Source organism: Aspergillus thermomutatus, assembly GCF_002237265.1.
Source record: "Aspergillus thermomutatus strain HMR AF 39 chromosome Unknown NODE_64, whole genome shotgun sequence".
Classification (NCBI taxonomy): Eukaryota; Fungi; Ascomycota; class Eurotiomycetes; order Eurotiales; family Aspergillaceae; genus Aspergillus; species Aspergillus thermomutatus.
This window is the reverse complement of record NW_020798113.1, coordinates 46,279-62,348: the sequence shown is the minus strand read 5'-3', so window position 1 is coordinate 62,348 and position 16,070 is coordinate 46,279. Positions and strand designations below refer to the sequence as shown.

Below are 16,070 nucleotides of genomic sequence, written 5' to 3'. Positions count from 1 at the left end.
ATATGCGTTGCATTCATGGCGGCCGTGTCAAATAAAAAGTAGCGGCAATATGTTTCCTCAACGCCAAAAGGTATTTACATCACCATCCTTCCATCTGTAACGGGCCACCATCCCATTCCGTCCCATTCATCATGGCCCCGTTGGCAGCCATTTCCGCCTCCTCATTCATCATTTCCTCAACAGCAAACCCCCAACCCATAGCTTCCAACTCGCGTACAAAGAAGTCCCGCTCTTCTTCCATCAAGGACGCACCTTCTTCGCCGCCCATCACGTCCTTGTATCGACGTAGATGCCACCAGTGTGTCAGCCCTCTGAGGGCTTGTTCCAGTGGCAGTGCCTCCTCCACTTCTGCGTCGATATCCGACCCAGCCAGCCAGTCGTCCCGTAGCTCCGGGCGACAGTATAGATAAATCGCAGTGATGACACGCATGTTGCTCTGGCGCCACTTGCGGCCACAGTAGGGCACCTGAGATTTGAACAACTTCAGGGTGTAGAATCGCAGGTGGGGATCGGGAATCTTGAGTCCCTTTCGTAAGATCGTGCTGGACTTGTACTGAACAAGTAGCAGGCACCTGTGTGCCTTGTCCCGCGTAATCTTCTGCATGATGTGAAGGTAATTGATGGCAGAGAAGAAGTTCCGAAATGAGAACACTGTGATTGGCTCTTTTGGCGGAGGCGCAGTCGGAAACCCAAGCTCGTCAACTTCAGGGCGATGCTGGCCTTCTACGAGCTCAGGGAGAGCTTCCTGGGGAGATGGGCCTCGTACTGAGGAGGTATCAGGATTCGTGTCAGGGCGGTGCCGAAGAATAGGCGGGGGCACAGCTTCATCTTCACTCGGTGATGAGTCCTCGTCTGAGTTATCGGCTGAATTCGGCGGTTGATCAGAATGAACATGACAAAAGTGAAAGAAACTGCTCAGAGTTAGTAACCCCATCGTGATCAGTGTTTGACGAGCTCGTACCCTAGTTCTTCACGGTCGTTCTTCTGTGCTATCGCCTGGTCGATGTCTTGATGCGCGAACATCTTCAGAATCAAGGGTAAATAGTTCGAATCGAGCAAAAGCTGCGTCATATACTCGAACTTTAATATATCTACAGCCTGTTAGGAAACATCTGACATAGGCCGCGAAATCGTAACTTACGAGATCTCTTGAACCACTTCAACATGAGCAACAAAGATCCCGATATAGCCTTCCCTGTAATCTCTCGCAGGCGGATGTTGTCAAGCTCATCAATGGCAGCATCGGCATTAAAACTATCCGAGAAGCTATTGAGTGCAGCTGGAAACCCATTGCCGGCCCCATGGTTATCACTAACCATCAAGTCAGCTATTTCTTATCCTTCCTGTTTTTGCCGATAGGCTGTCCGCTACGTACCTCATGGCATGCCCATTCTGACCATTCGCTTGACTGACCATGGCACTGACATTGGTCAAAATGATCTTCAGGAAGACAATTGTGATCGACTGTAGGTGGACCAATACCTGGGACTATCGAGGTGTGAGCATGTCCATCATATTAAAGAGGGGGGAATGCGTACGTAGAACGATTCGACAGCATCTAAGCGGCGCTGTATGTCATCATTATCGGTCTCCCTTTGTGGAACCCAACTGTGACTCGATTCCCTTCTCTCCTCTAAAGCCAGGTCTTGCAAGCCCTGAGCAAGTTCACCAGAGGCGTCATCGTCTGAGCCAGCTGGGTTCTCGTCAAGATACCAACCGCGGTCATATTTCATGAACCGCTCTCGTTCTTCCCACAGTTGGCGCATCGCTCTAGTCATCTTCACATGAGTCGAGAAGAGCTTTCCGGCTTCTATGATTGATGCTGGTACATCGCTTCCTTCCCATTTCTTTCCCACAAGTGCATCTTGGATTTCAGCCGTGCCTTTTCCGCCGATATCGTTGCTTGAATCATCCAAAGGGGGATACATAAAAGGAAAGTTCTGGTTCGTCTGGTAATTCTGCTTCTTGCCTGCTTTGCCACCGGGTCCTATAGGTGACGGTGGAGGAGATGGAGCTGGTGTAGCAATGTGGACAGACTGGTGGAGGATAGAGCCGTTTCCACCAGCCACAGAGGGACCTACTCCGGAAAAGAGGCCGGTAGATGAACTGCTGCGGCTTGGATGCTGAGGAAGAGGAGGGAGAATAGAGTTATTTTCCAACTCCAGAGGAACAACTGGTAGCGGGGGGTTGTAAGCAGGGTATTTTGATGTGATCTCTTGCCGGAACAGGTGGTAATCCAGAGGGGAAGCAGTCAGAAATGGTGTCCTCCGGTTGGGAGAGTTCTCTCGTGCCTCCATTCGCGGCTCCAACTCTTCCTTGGCTTTCTTCAAGCTCTCGCTTCCCCCAAAGAAGAGGAGAAGAGACTTCCAAAGCAGGAGGATGATCCGCGTGAGCGGAATGTTTGCTGAATCATCCCACCGCAGTCGTGCGATGGCCTCGACAAGAAAAGCTGGTAGGTTAGGCTTCAAGCCCATAAGCGCATCGCGCAAGGGGGCATTTTGAGGATCATGTTTCTCTTGTCTTCGGCCAATCTCTACGACTATGTACAATGCGGTAAGCACAAGGTTCACTTCGTGCTCTGACGCAGCGACATATGCGGAATCAGAGTTCGAGTCCAGACCGTCCAACTCGGGATTCGGTGAGCTCCGATTCTTCTCAAGAGCTTTGCAGAGACAATTGAGCAATGGGCCGAGCCCTGAACATTCATTGACAAGCTCAGCATTTGTCTGCATCCATATGATTTGCAGTGATTTGGATTTGGGGGTATCCGTGACCGTCTGGGGGGGCAGATCTTCAGGGTAGTCAGGGACTGCTTTTCCAGCAGTACTACCCCAGATACCAGTCAATGCATAGCAAATAACCTCTAGCGCTTCGTTACGAGCGGAAATGTCTCGATCCTGTAGCCCATTGATTATCTGTTCCATGAAAGATTTGCGTAAGTTATGAGAGGCATCAAGCCAAGGCAGCCGATTGGGAACCGCAGACTGCTTCTCACAGAAAGAAGCCCATTCCCGTTCAAACGTAGACTTCATGCCAAGGAGCATGATTCGATCAAACTCGCTGTACTGGAACCATTCTTCAATTTCTTCCGCAAGAGGCTGAGAGTCAGCGTATTCAAACGCATACGCAGGCTGATCGACCTTGGGCATATCCTGGACTATTTGCCTCAATTGAGCCAGACTCATTGAGTCCGGCGGTCTGTCTGGGAGTTGCTGCACCGGGGCAGGAGGCGGAGGCTGTAAAGGAGGCGGAGGAGCTGATATGTCCCGACGCAGTTCCGGACGCCTCGCTGTTTTGGGCTTTTGCTCTTGCAACCCATTTTGGTCAGAAGACGTCGCTTTTGAAGCTTGTTCCTGTCGCAAGCCTTCCGCGACCTCTTCCATCAACTGATCATCTGACACAGTTGCAATATCAGTTCCAGTTTGATCGACCTCGTCGGCCCTGACAATATGATGTTCCTGCATTGTGGGTTTAGAAGACGCAATAGAATCATCGATTATTGGGCTCTAAAAGTGGTCTCAATGCTTCGAGAAGGTAGCTTAGGACAGAGACGGAAAATGTTCCGGTAAAGCAGTATCATGGGTATCTCCAAGCAAACTGAAGTCAAAAGATAAGGGGCAGGGGAAGGGATAAGGACAGAAGCCTAAGACTTCCACTAAGGAAAATGTCGGGGAAAAATCAAAAGGTCAAGCATTATTGTCATCAGTCTTCAAGATTCATCCTGCGGAATTCCACCTTTGGACATAGCGACGAAGCGGTTGTGAAAACGCTTATGGGCGGTGGACTGTCCACGCGCACCCACAGCTGGACGTGTCACGTGACCGTATACTCTCTCAAAGACTGCGCGGGATTTCGAACCAGGACATGGCTTGAGTCGGATTGAGAGACTCTGTTCATAGATGCTAAATTGACTGCAAGGACTTTACTGCTCGCGAAGGACTGACTGTCCACGAGCACGCAACCGCATGGTGATGCGGACAGGGCAAAAGCAGGAATGTTACTGACATGGAAAGTATATCTCCGTCAATTCTAAGTTTCTTGGAGCTCACTCAGTGCTTAAGATAAAATTGATTCATATACTATTTCAGCAAGAACGCTGAAAGCCAGAGGGTATCACAAAGAAAACCCATACGGGGACGACCCATCTGCCATAAAAGTATGTCCTTATTGTCGCCAATTTTCAATCAGATTTGGCCGACCGATGATCACTGTGACCTCGCCGCTTCAACTTTCGCTGCGTTTCCCATTGCTGCCATCCGGCTTCTGCGAGATCTTGACTTACCACTAAGTCTCGAAGTCTCAAGAGTTGAGATATTCCCAGATCCAATACCCAATCAATATAACACTTCGTCCGTAAAAAGCTCGTAATCATATACCAGGATATTGCGCACAAAACGCCAGCAGCGCATCCTGCTAGCACCTGTTTTGGCGTATGATAGTTCAAATAGATGCGGCTGGTGGCCACCGCGCCGGCCCCGAGACACACTCCGGCAGCCAGCACTACCCGCATGAGAAAATAGGACGTCGCGCCAGGCTTTGGGATGGTTGGAACATGCCGGACGAGAAGGAACAGGGCCAGGTAGACAGCGAAATATGCGACGAATTGGGCATGAGACGACGGCATACCGTAGCCTTTTCCGAGCATTTCTGAATAAGGTCAGTTTTCAGCATAAGTCACCGTGTATATTTTTCTGCTTGTATCACGTACGCTTCGGTCTTTCTTCTTTGATAATTCGCTTGAGGCCAAAATTGAACACCTCACAACCCATTTGCCCAGCAAACATCAAAACTACCTCTACTTCTCTCGAAGCCCAAATAAGGGTCACGTAAGCCACACATAGTGCTTGGGGTACAAGGGCGAGCCAGGCAGAAAGGAAGGATAGCGGGTCCTCAGGATTCTATGAACATAGAGTATGGGAGTCAGTATCTAAGGCCTGCTCGAGGTTGCCGGTCGTGAATGAGTCCCCCCGGAATAAAGACTCACATAATGCACGTGGGTTAACGACAGCGATGCCAGCGGTGTTTCTTCCATATTGTCTCGCCAGGATTACAGGATAGATATTCAGCTTGAGTATCTATTTGGACAGATGGTAAAAGCACCAGCACCCCTTAACGCTGGTGATAACTGATGGGAGTCTCGAACGATGATCGTCAACCGGTATACATCATGAGGAGAATGTGCAATGCGATATGTATCACAAATCCCGCTGGCACGTGGAATGAACAGCGCAATTTATGCTTAGATCATTGGTTTAAGCAAGAACTGTATTCCGTAGCTAGCTCAATAATGATGCTGGTCGAGGTTCATACTCGGTGGGTCAGATAAAGAGCGGATAACTGTGGCCGTGCATGGACGCTGCTTTAACCACTTATCACATGAATAAGATCAAAAGCAGCACCGGGAATGAGGGGGAGGGGAAATAAATCCATCTGATAGTAAACGGAAGGGCAGTATTAGTCGAATAATAACAGCCAGGAGATATGTATCAGAAATTAAATTTAGAGAAAAGAAGAGAAAGGTAAAAGTAAGTAAATCAGTATTACTAGTGATCACTCAAGTAAATCATGAGAACCATGAACCTGCACCGAAGTAAGAGCAGTGCCTGGGCAGCAACAAAACAACCTAACACCACCGGTTTGCTGCCCATTTCAGTCGCTTATTATTTGATCAAGTCCTATCCATCCATGACTCACTCATTCTTCTGGTTCCTTTTCTCCTGTTCTCCTTTTGCTTCTTCGGAGCTCCTCCGCTTTCTCAGGTACACGATCAATCTCCATCTCGCGTTATTCGGCTTCTTATCTCTATAATCGAATCATGACGCACTTTTCCCCACGTTATCATCTCGAAATTTTGTTCTCTCACTCATCTTCTCCGATAACTCTCTCTAGGAAGCTGCAAGCAGCTCAAGAACTCGCTTTGAGCCTATATCGGTCTCATCCGTTGATGGGTCTGTTGCCTTCATAAACGTTGTGATCATCCAACGAGCTTATTGTACCTGAGGGGTAGGTATAATCCATCCATGGTCGTCGCATTCATTTTCAAGCTATCTTGGGCCTCTTTTACTAATGCATGGACACGGATAGGTTTACTTGAGTTTCCCGACACCACGCAACCCTCCTCGACCCCTGTGTATCTCTACACTCAATTCTCAATATACCACTACTTTTATTTCCTAATAGATCATTTCCTTGCAGAATGTTATAGACGGCACGAGGTTCCGATTTTATACTATGGTTGGGTTTGGAATAACTCCGTCCAAACTCCGCCTCGCCACCCGATATAACCTCTTGTCTTGATATTCTCCATCAGCAAACCTGCCTTCTTCATCATCTCCGAGTCTTGTTCGCAATGACCGAGTCTGACTTCTTGTCGGAGGATGAACGCTCAGTTGAGCTGTCCTCCATCGCTGCCATCTACCCTGAAATTAAAATAGATCCTGCTTCTCCCTTCAGGGCCTCTTTGGATATACCCGTCAAGCCTTCGACACCCTTACCCGTCTGCTTCGAGCGACATTCAGATGCTGGATTCCCAGCGGTTTTAACTCCTCCTACTTCCCTCGATGCCAGCGATGTTGGACTCGGCTTTGCTACCAAGGACGACGGACGGGACGTTCATATCCTCTCGCACCTGCCTCCTCTCAGTCTTGAGATTGATCTCCCAGAAGGCTACCCTTCTGAAAATGCGCCCATTTTCAAGCTCGAGACAAATCCACCATGGCTTCCACATTCGATCATCTTGCGACTCACAGAGGATGGCAAACGTCTGTGGGAAGAATGTGGGAGGGATCTCGTTGTGTATACGTATATTGATCACCTCCAGCAATTGGCAGAGACAGCTTTTAGCGTCAGCGACACTGCGGACCAGGAAGTGCAACTTCCCCGTGACATAAAAATCGCATTGCTGGATTTCAACAACAAGGCTGAGCGGGAAAAGTTCGAACAAGAGACCTTCGAATGCGGGGTTTGCCTCGAACCCAAGAAGGGATCGGTTTGCCACCGCCTTCTGTCCTGTTCCCATGTTTTTTGCGTTTCATGTCTGCGTGACTTCTACAACAGTTGTATCACGGAGGGAGATGTTGACAGTGTCAAATGTCTGGCTCCCGATTGCGCCAAGGAGAAAAAAGATACACCAGAGGTAGGGAAGCAGTTGAAAAAGCGCAAGAGGCATGACCGAACTCTTAGTCCGAGCGAGCTGCTTCAGATACCATTAGACCAGGAGACAGTACAGCGCTATGTCTTTTTGAAAAGAAAGAAGAAGCTCGAGTCCGACAAGTCAACAGTTTACTGCCCTCGACAGTGGTGCCAGGGTGCAGCTCGGTCCAAGAAGCATCCGAAGCCCATCGATCCCATGACAGATGATGTTGACTCGTCTGACGAGGAGGAAGGGTTTGCGTTTGATCCGAACGGAGATGAGGCCCAGCTACCTCCAATGGCGGATCGCGTTGCCATCTGTGAAGATTGCAACTATGCCTTCTGCAGCGTCTGTAAGAAAGGTTGGCATGGGGAATTGGTACGGTGCTTCCCTCGGCGAGAGGCGGAGCTGTCAGCGGAAGAGAAAGCGACAGAGGAATACCTAAGGCTTTACACCTCACCTTGTCCAACATGCGAGGCTCCCTGTCAGAAACGCATGGGCTGCAACCATATGATATGTTTCAAGTGCAGTACCCACTTCTGCTATCTCTGTTCAAGCTGGCTTTCTGAGGACAACCCTTACCGGCACTTCAACGATATCGACAGCCAGTGTTATAATCGATTGTGGGATCTGGAGGGAGGAGACGGCATTGATCCCGAAGGCGCTGAGGCTCTACACCGGATACCTAATGATCTGGTAGATTTCGACGAACCGAGTGATGACGAAGATGCTCCTGTCCTGGAGTTCGATGAACGTGAAAATGAGATCGCACGCCGAAGGCGACCTCCACCTCCTGCACCGGTGCCACCACAAGTCAACCAAGCTGCGGGTGGTCACGGTCACCGAGACCGTGGCAATGATGCGAATGTTCTGGATGCAGCGGGCAGGGCAGCCGCCGCAGAGAGGCAGGCCCAAGCGCGAGCGATGGCTGAGGTGCGAGCCCGCCCTGTTGCTGACCGTCCTCGGCAACACGACGGGCAAGCTGCAGTTCAGCCGCCTCGACCAGGACGAATCCATCGACCAGGCCTCCAGAGGTTTTTGGACCTGGTCCAGAATGATCGTGAGGATGAATGGGACAGTGACGAACTGGATGATGACTTCTGACTCCCCGACATGATCTACACAACAATCAGACATTTTCGACGACCATAATCTAAATATGAACTATCACGATGATGCCCAACTACCTCCTGAAAGACAATATTTTTTCGCATGCATTTGCCAAAAATAATGATGTGATGCATATATATCTCTGATTAGCGACATGATTTGTTCATAGCATTGCGTGTTTTTTGTCCGTTGAAAAAAAAGCTGTACATGTGCGAACATATTCTGTCAATTACCCAATGTACAATTCAAGATACCTTCAATTTTCCAGAAGAAAGAAAAGTCAAAACAAAAAGAAGCAGTGCCCAAACAATCCTTCTCAACCTAACAGCCATCCCGATGCAATCCCGCACCATACCCGCCAACCCCCCGGAAGCTAACAAATAGCACAAACCCAGAACCATTTCATGCCAGTACGCAGCCATTTACTGGCTGGTTCTTAGATAGGCTAAAAAGGTGTCTGGGCGCGATTCTGAAGCTCGGTGAGATGTAGAAGGTGTATTCGTTGAATGCTTGTGTCGTAGATGCTGAGTGACATATATTGAAATCTATTCAGAAAGTATGTTCTGATTTGCTTTTGTACATTCATTGAGGAGGTGGAGGGAAAGGTAACGACGCAGAAACGCCGTCCACTATGCAGATGTGCAGATGTAGAGACTGGTCGGCAGATTGGTTGGGGTATCGGTGCCCTCAGACAATGAGCACTTCGTCTTGATCCATTCCGTCCTCTTCATTGGATACTTTCGTCTTCCAGTCGTACCAGAACTCGTAGCTCATTACGGTATGGTCATCGTACATCAACAGTAGACGATATCGACGTGAGGGATTCCAGCCTCGCCAATGCTCGTCTGGCTGATAGGCTCGGGTCGCTCTAGCGTGACATTCAGGCAGTGTGGACGGGTATTGTTGTTCACGCTCTGCTGCAGATTGTCTCAGCCCAGGCCCTGAAGGAAATGTCGGAGCATATATCTTTCTCGAACCACCCTCTAGATTGGAAGATGGTGCGAAGGTATTGCTCCTGTCGTGATTGACATCCTTAAATTGGAAATTCAATTCTTTGCCGTCGCCCACGTGGCGAGGGATGTAGGGCACATCTGGAGGCATCTCAAATCCCTGAACGGGGCTGACGCTCATGCCTAACAGGGGGACCAAAGGACGATCACCGAACTTTTCCTGACTCTCAAACGGAACTATCCAATCGACTCTAAATGACAGACCAGTTTCTTCGGATTGCGTAAGAGCTATCACGGCGGCACGGCCTTTCTGGGATGCCGCGACAACTATGCCGTGCTCGGGAATGTACTTGACCATGTTAAAACGATCGCACGCGCGTATGGAGACTATAGGTCTGGTAAAACGCTGTCGAAGCGGTGCTCCACATACAACACTGGCTTGTGGCGCTAAAGGGTGAGGAAGCAGACGGATGTCGGTTTGCGAAAAATGAAGGATTGGAAAATAAAACCGAAAGAGAGCTGAAGTCAGTTGCAATATTTGTTAGCATGCCTGCTCCTAATTCACTGCAGGAACAATCTGAGTTACATACCATCGGAAGCCGAGTATGCGGCAAGTTCTGTGTCCGAAACGGCATCACTGTCGGAAGAACGGTCCTCGGCATCGTCCATCTCCTCATCAGTATCGTTGCTGTCTTCTCCCCGGTCGTCCTCATCGATATCTGAGTAATCTAGATTGTCGTCAAAATATTCTTCGGCACCTGGGATGTCGCCACCCAAGGCTTCTAACAGTGCAAACTGAAGAAACTCTGCCGTTGTCAAGGGTCCTTGTCCATGATGGCGCCGAAGATTGACGTTCGCATGGTGGAAACCGTCTGTGTTCCCATCGTCGCCAGATCCGACAGCATCCTGGTTCGAAGCTCTCTGGCTCGAGTCCGAATTCATGTCCGTCTCACTACTTTCGTCCTCAGCAGTCGAACCATCGGCAGCATGATAATCAGAGCTGTTGGCTGCCCCTGAGGGACGATTGGCTTCACCAGCAGCTCCCGAGTCTGGAAAACTGCTGTGGTCCGGAGGATGACGTTTGGGCCTTGTCGTATAGGCTTGTTTTTGAGTTTCACCACTGATGCGACAGTCCGCTCCGAAGATGTCAGGCAAAACTGATTGATCAGGCTCAGATCTGACTGCGGGTGGAAAGTAGTTGTAAAGATGTGAAGCATCTGGTATATGATGGCTCAGTCTCGTAATGTCGAACACTACCTGGCCGCGCTTCTTGCGACGCAAAGGCTGACCGCCGAAGGCCTCTTCTGTAGACTTGACTGGTTGAATCGTGCGTGGGTCAAGGGCGAGGACGGCCCAGCCTCTTTCGCTGCTGCTTCAGTTAGCTTAAGATGTCATTCAATATTAGAAATACCCGTGTCTCACTCATTACGCAAAGTTTCCGGAAACGACCTGAAGGTAGTCTCGTTGAAGTGATAGACGTTGAATGGGCCAAGGCTCTCCCAGATTTTCCACACAAGAAGCTTGTTGTCGATATCAGTACTGACCATCCATGTTCCATTGGGATCAAGATCGCAGTTATAGAAGCCGACAGACGGTATGTTTGAAAAGTGCCCTGTGTAGGTGAGCTTGATGTTTCTTGTCCGGTGCTTGTCCGGCATGAGTCGTTGCAATTGCGCAAATTGCTCATTACCCCTAATGTCCAACCAGGTCTGATCGTAGTCCGTGAAATCGAGTTCATTCTCCGGCTCATTCCCACAGTCTGTAGATGTAGGATTTACCAGCGCAAATGCGAAGACAGTGATGAGACCCGTGTTTGCGCTTACAGCAATAAGCCGCGCAAATTTATGTATAGCCAAGCCCCAGGCACTCGCCTGCACGTATTCAGCGAAGAATGGGTCCACCTGGGAACCATCAAGCGGGCGTTTGTCCTCGTTTTCTGCGGCGCGCTTCAGCGCTGAGAAAATTGCCTCGACTCGGTAACCGCAGACATTTCCCGAGTCAGTGACAAGCAGCAACACCTCCTCGCGACCGAGATCATCCACGAGAAGGTTGTTAATGGCATGAGGGTTGCTTGGCGATATATAGCCACTGCTATGGGGCTCCTTCATAACAGGAGTGATAGTCATTTCAGGCTGGGAGCCGAGCATCTGAAACGAGCCAGCAGGCTCCCATACATAGATTTGATGGCTGTAGGCCACGAACAGCAAGTTACGACGCTGAGAAAGTGCGATCTATGGATATATCAGCATCGAATTCCTACAGAACGTACAAAAAAGGCATTCAACTGACCAAATTGTTCCGCCAAGTTGCGGTCTGGGGAGGTATAGAGTCCGTCCTGCGACAGCGTCAATGTCATTCAGAGATTCTGGAAATAGAGCAGAGGTTGGACATACACAGGAAACTAAGGAAAGCAGTCAGCCAGTATCAATCGAGGAGCAACTTTGCTACACACCCTGTTTGATCCCTTTTCGACATTCAGCGGTCGGAGATGTAGGCCGTCTCCTGGGCGAAACCTCGGTCCCGAAGGTTCTCCATCAGGACCGCTGCGAGACGCCATATTTGGTAAATTACAGTGACTTTCACTGACAGTAGAGTGTCAGGAAAAAGGCTTCGCAATTCCACCGAGCTCCTTATAGACACGGAAGCAGAGTGGGCGACTCAAGAGGGTAACAAGAAGCGAAGGAGAGATAGGTATTATTGTCAAGCCATTAACATGAGGGGTATATGTACCAGACTGAAAACAACATCACCGAACCACCCGGTTATATCGAATTAATACATGAAATAGATAGGTTTCAGGCATTTCTTGAGTATAGAAAGCGAGGATCGTCCAAAGCCGCCTTATGGAATAGACCTGCGTCGTCAAACGATATACCTCGTCCACATGTGGTAATCAATGAGGTCAGACAATATTTATTGATGCCTCAGGCAAACATTTATGCGCACGTGCCATGTGTCCCCTTCAGTGAGCTCAATCAGTCAGTCTCCATCCGTTGACAATCAAAACCAAGCTTTTTGCGAACGGGATACATCTAAGATGGATCTTGTCGCAGGTGTTCGCAAAGAAGGCAGCCGGTAAGCACTCCCTGAATTCTCGCTACATGTGTGTTTACTCTATGGATATTGACTGTAACAGCGGCGGCCGCGGCGAGTTTAAATGGTCTGATGTGAAGGATTCTACACATCGCGAGAATTACCTCGGCCATTCTCTTATGGCCCCCGTCGGTCGCTGGCAACAAGGTCGTGATCTACAATGGTATGCCAAGGGCGACATAACCGCGGAAGAGCAGGCTCGAAGGGACCGTGAGGAGCTACAACGGGTCAAACAAGCTGAGGAAGAAGCCATGGCACGAGCCTTGGGCCTACCTCTACCACCGTCGAGTGCGGATACCAATGCAAACCTTACACCTCTAGGCGAAAGGGAGCCGGAGACTGTGGTTCAGGGTCCAGCTGATAGGAAGAGAGAACGGAGAAGTGAGCGGAGTCGGAGTCCAGGAAGGCATCGTATACGTGATCGCGAGAGCAACAGAGACAGGGACAGAGACAGAGACCATAGACATCGTAGGCATCACGATGAGCGCGAAAGTCATCATCGGGGCCACCGTCAGCGATCGAGATCCCGGTCTCGTGATCGCGAACGCCGGAGAAGGCGAACACGTTCGCGGTCCACGAGCAGAGTAAGGGCGGGTGAAGATGGTCACCGGAGACACAGAGAAGACCATCGTCGAAGACATCCAAGGGATCATGGCTCCGATAATTATCGACGCCGGTGAGTCTTTGACTGCATCATATTTATGATCTATTTGCACATGGAGTTGGGCGCTGGGAGGCAAATGTTAGTGTACAGGTGTTCCGATTCCCCCTAGATTATACCAATATATCTAAGGACCTTGTTTGATAATTCTACAACTCGTCATGGCCTCTCTCCTTGTTGGCAGGCAGGTCAGGCATTGACATGATCTTCACCACCATGCTGGTCCAACCTGTGAAGTGTTGCGTCCGCTGCCCCTTTCCGGTTTCAGGGTTGTACTGTTCCCAGGCAAATCCTGTCTCCTTCCATTGTCTGAAGACATTTTCGACCAAATTTTTCCGGAGGCTCGAGTACATCTCACGTGCCTGTTCTTGACGAGGACCAGGCGTTGTTGCAATGTCCTAGTTGGCACGGTCAGTCTATTTGTACAAACCGAGATTTCAAATGATATTTACTCACGTAAAGATTCTTGACCACCAAATAGTTGATGGGCATCCATATCGGGCTTCTCCAATAGTTCTCGGCAGTACCGTAGAACTCGTCTTTCTTGCTCAAGCTGCGGATACCGTAGTCGCTCCAAAGCTCTTCCGGATCTCTGATTAAATCCAGAACAGCCTTGAGTCGAGGACTATCAGGGCCCAGCATGCCTGTCAAGAACGGGAAGAGGGAAATATAGCCCTTGTGACAAACATGGACACTTTCTTCGTATTCGTCGATGGTGGCATCGCAGTACGTCTGCGCCTCATCATCCCAATGGAGATCGTCGATGTTACGTTCAATCGCCGTTTCGTACACTTTAAATTCTTCCGCATCCTCAGTCTCGCCGACAAACTCGGCGATACGTCGCATGGCACGAGTCATCATTCCCATCCAGCTAATCAAATCGACATGCAGCTCGCCTGGGTGGGGAGGCTGTGGGCGAGGATAATCATCCAGTCCCGAAGTGAGAATATGCTGGACGGACCTTCCTCGCCAGCGGTATGCTTCTTTCGTGGAAAATGCTTCCCGATCGTACGACTTGACGTCTCCTTTTTGGGTAGTCCTGTACCAAAAGTAGTGCCGCCTGAGCAGTGGATAGATCGAACGGATAAATGCCTCGCCCAGCTCCGGGTTTTGCAGATAGGTCATGCGCAGACCGTCCAGCACGTCCAATTTCAGAGAAGAGGCGTCCTTGCTAGCCTCCAGCTTATCCAGAAAAGCCTCCAGTACCATGAACAGAGTCGGCGGGTTGGCGTAATGAGGATACTGAACCGTAAATTCTGGTGGCACCTTGCTACGGGCCTCGGCACCAAGGATTTGCTCTCGAGCAATCCAGCCATCCTCATCCATCAGATTCAGCCAGCTCTTCACAATTTCGAGCCTTTCTCTGAGTTAGTAGGCCAATTCATTAAACGGATATTGGAGAATAGGGAAAAAGGCCGGGGAAATCGAGGAACATACGCAAGGTCAGTGTCCCATTCAATTACAGGGATCAGGTGGAATCCCTCATCCCAAAGAAAACCCCTGGGGAAAAACGGGCGAGATGGGACACAAGTGAAGAGGTCCTTGGGCCCTTCAAGAACAGGTTGAGCTCGCGCCCTCGCCTCGGCCGTCTCTTCCCAGAAGCCTTCGTTTTCTTCGTCGTACTCTGGTGCTGCAGAGCGGTCAACAACATCATCTCCATGGAAAAAGCCAATGCCGCCAATGAGATTCGACAGCATTGCTTTGGAGAACTCAGAGTACTCTGCAGTCTCAAAGGGAGACTGCGGTGGAAGGACTGTGTCGAAGCGGTCAGAGAATGATTGAGAAGCGCTGGAGATCTCTTCGGTGAGTTTGTCGGCTACATCCCTTTGATTAGTATTTTCGTTCGATCGGCCGGCGAGGCCAACGAAAGGAGGAGCTTACACGTCACGGGATCTGGAGAAGACACAGAATTGAACAGGATATCGAACTGGAAAGTGTAAGCCATGTACCGACGAGCAAATGGTAAACAATACCTCAAAAGCACCCTTGAACACCTTCTGAAGGAGGTGGATGTTCCCGTCGCCAGGCGCGTTCTTGATCGTAAAGACTTGCGCTGGTGGGGGAGGATTCTCCTGGCCAAATTTCTGTATAATCTCATTGACTTCGGACTTCATCTGCGCGAAAAGAATGGCTGTACATATGTCAGCGCCAATTTGATATGTGAGAGCGATTCCTCGGGATACTGAGCCTACCCTTTGCCTGCCAGAGGTTTTCAGGTGCAATGGTAGAGCTGGAAACCAGAGTGCGATCCAGCGGCTTGTCTTCGTAGGACGGGTGCTCATGTTCAGGATGTTCGTTGGTTTCAGGGCCAGCAGTCACATCGATGGAGAAATCTCCAAGATCGGTCGTATATCCTGTCAATTTCACGTCCCCCTCATACCCAAGAGGACCCGATTCCGTCGCAACACCCAGGTTTCCCAGCCCCTCCAAAGTAGCATAGAAGACGATTGATGTAGGTTGGTCTGGGGAACCATCTTCGCGAGGGACACCTCTCACTCTGGCAGCCCAGCTGCCGCCATGTTGTCCACCAGGGACCTTAATAAAGTCGATTGTCAAGTCCAAGGAGTTTCCGGTGTCATGGATTGTCTGCCGCCCGCCTTTTCTGATATCGTACTCGTCCCAGCCATAGCCAGCCATGCCTTCATTTTGCTCGCAAGTATGTCTGAAGTCTTCGAATAGCGGTCAGTATTCAATGCAATGCAATTGATCTCTCAATGCACTAATCGTGCCGGAGACATACTGGCTTGCGCGGTGCCGTAATTGTCCACCTTCGCCCACATCAACCCAGCGGACAGACTATTTGCAATGCGAGGGCGAACACCAAAGTAGAGATTGGACTTGTAGGGACCCCATAATAATGAGTCGTTGTTGGCCTTCGCTGTCTCTGTGGTCAGGACAGATATATCGTCTGCGGCGGAGGCTTGACCAGCGGAGACCACGACATTATAGAGAAAGGGCGCGAGAAGGAAATGTAAATTCGGGAAATACATAATTAGGAATGCATCGGAGGAAAAGCAGAGATCTCAAGACTCGGCATGAAATTATGACATGAGACCTCGCAATTGGAACGGTTCTCAACACTATCATCTGTCCTAAAGCGGAGAGCTTCTGGCCTCCGCTCCGC

The 16,070-nt window shown here is 49.9% G+C and overlaps 5 protein-coding genes across 5 annotated transcripts; 2 read left to right on the top strand and 3 right to left on the bottom strand.

The window, feature by feature from the left end:
• Window positions 1-79: 79 nt before the first annotated feature.
• CDV56_106242 (uncharacterized protein) lies at window positions 80-5,032 on the bottom strand (the record flags this gene model as incomplete). The annotated part of the gene is made up of 8 exons (XM_026759861.1): window positions 80-911; window positions 962-1,091; window positions 1,142-1,311; window positions 1,376-1,488; window positions 1,539-3,441; window positions 4,392-4,647; window positions 4,709-4,898; window positions 4,985-5,032. 8 exons carry the CDS (start codon window positions 5,030-5,032, stop codon window positions 80-82), a joined length of 3,642 nt encoding a protein of 1,213 aa, XP_026615513.1.
• A 1,317-nt stretch (window positions 5,033-6,349) lies between these two features.
• CDV56_106046 (RBR-type E3 ubiquitin transferase) lies at window positions 6,350-8,236 on the top strand (the record flags this gene model as incomplete). The annotated part of the gene is made up of 1 exon (XM_026759665.1): window positions 6,350-8,236. One exon carries the CDS (start codon window positions 6,350-6,352, stop codon window positions 8,234-8,236), a length of 1,887 nt encoding a protein of 628 aa, XP_026615512.1.
• Window positions 8,237-8,929: 693 nt separating this feature from the next.
• CDV56_105793 (uncharacterized protein) lies at window positions 8,930-11,749 on the bottom strand (the record flags this gene model as incomplete). The annotated part of the gene is made up of 6 exons (XM_026759412.1): window positions 8,930-9,579; window positions 9,783-10,561; window positions 10,615-11,423; window positions 11,482-11,527; window positions 11,586-11,593; window positions 11,645-11,749. 6 exons carry the CDS (start codon window positions 11,747-11,749, stop codon window positions 8,930-8,932), a joined length of 2,397 nt encoding a protein of 798 aa, XP_026615511.1.
• Window positions 11,750-12,229: 480 nt separating this feature from the next.
• On the top strand, window positions 12,230-12,873 carry CDV56_105714 (MMtag domain-containing protein; the record flags this gene model as incomplete). The annotated part of the gene is made up of 3 exons (XM_026759333.1): window positions 12,230-12,267; window positions 12,329-12,666; window positions 12,758-12,873. The coding sequence occupies 3 exons, from the start codon at window positions 12,230-12,232 to the stop codon at window positions 12,871-12,873; spliced, it is 492 nt and encodes a 163-aa protein (XP_026615510.1).
• Window positions 12,874-13,095: 222 nt separating this feature from the next.
• cwh41 (mannosyl-oligosaccharide glucosidase) lies at window positions 13,096-15,936 on the bottom strand (the record flags this gene model as incomplete). The annotated part of the gene is made up of 7 exons (XM_026759102.1): window positions 13,096-13,344; window positions 13,403-14,303; window positions 14,384-14,762; window positions 14,828-14,873; window positions 14,920-15,077; window positions 15,139-15,615; window positions 15,687-15,936. The coding sequence occupies 7 exons, from the start codon at window positions 15,934-15,936 to the stop codon at window positions 13,096-13,098; spliced, it is 2,460 nt and encodes an 819-aa protein (XP_026615509.1).
• Between the last annotated feature and the right edge of the window lie 134 nt (window positions 15,937-16,070).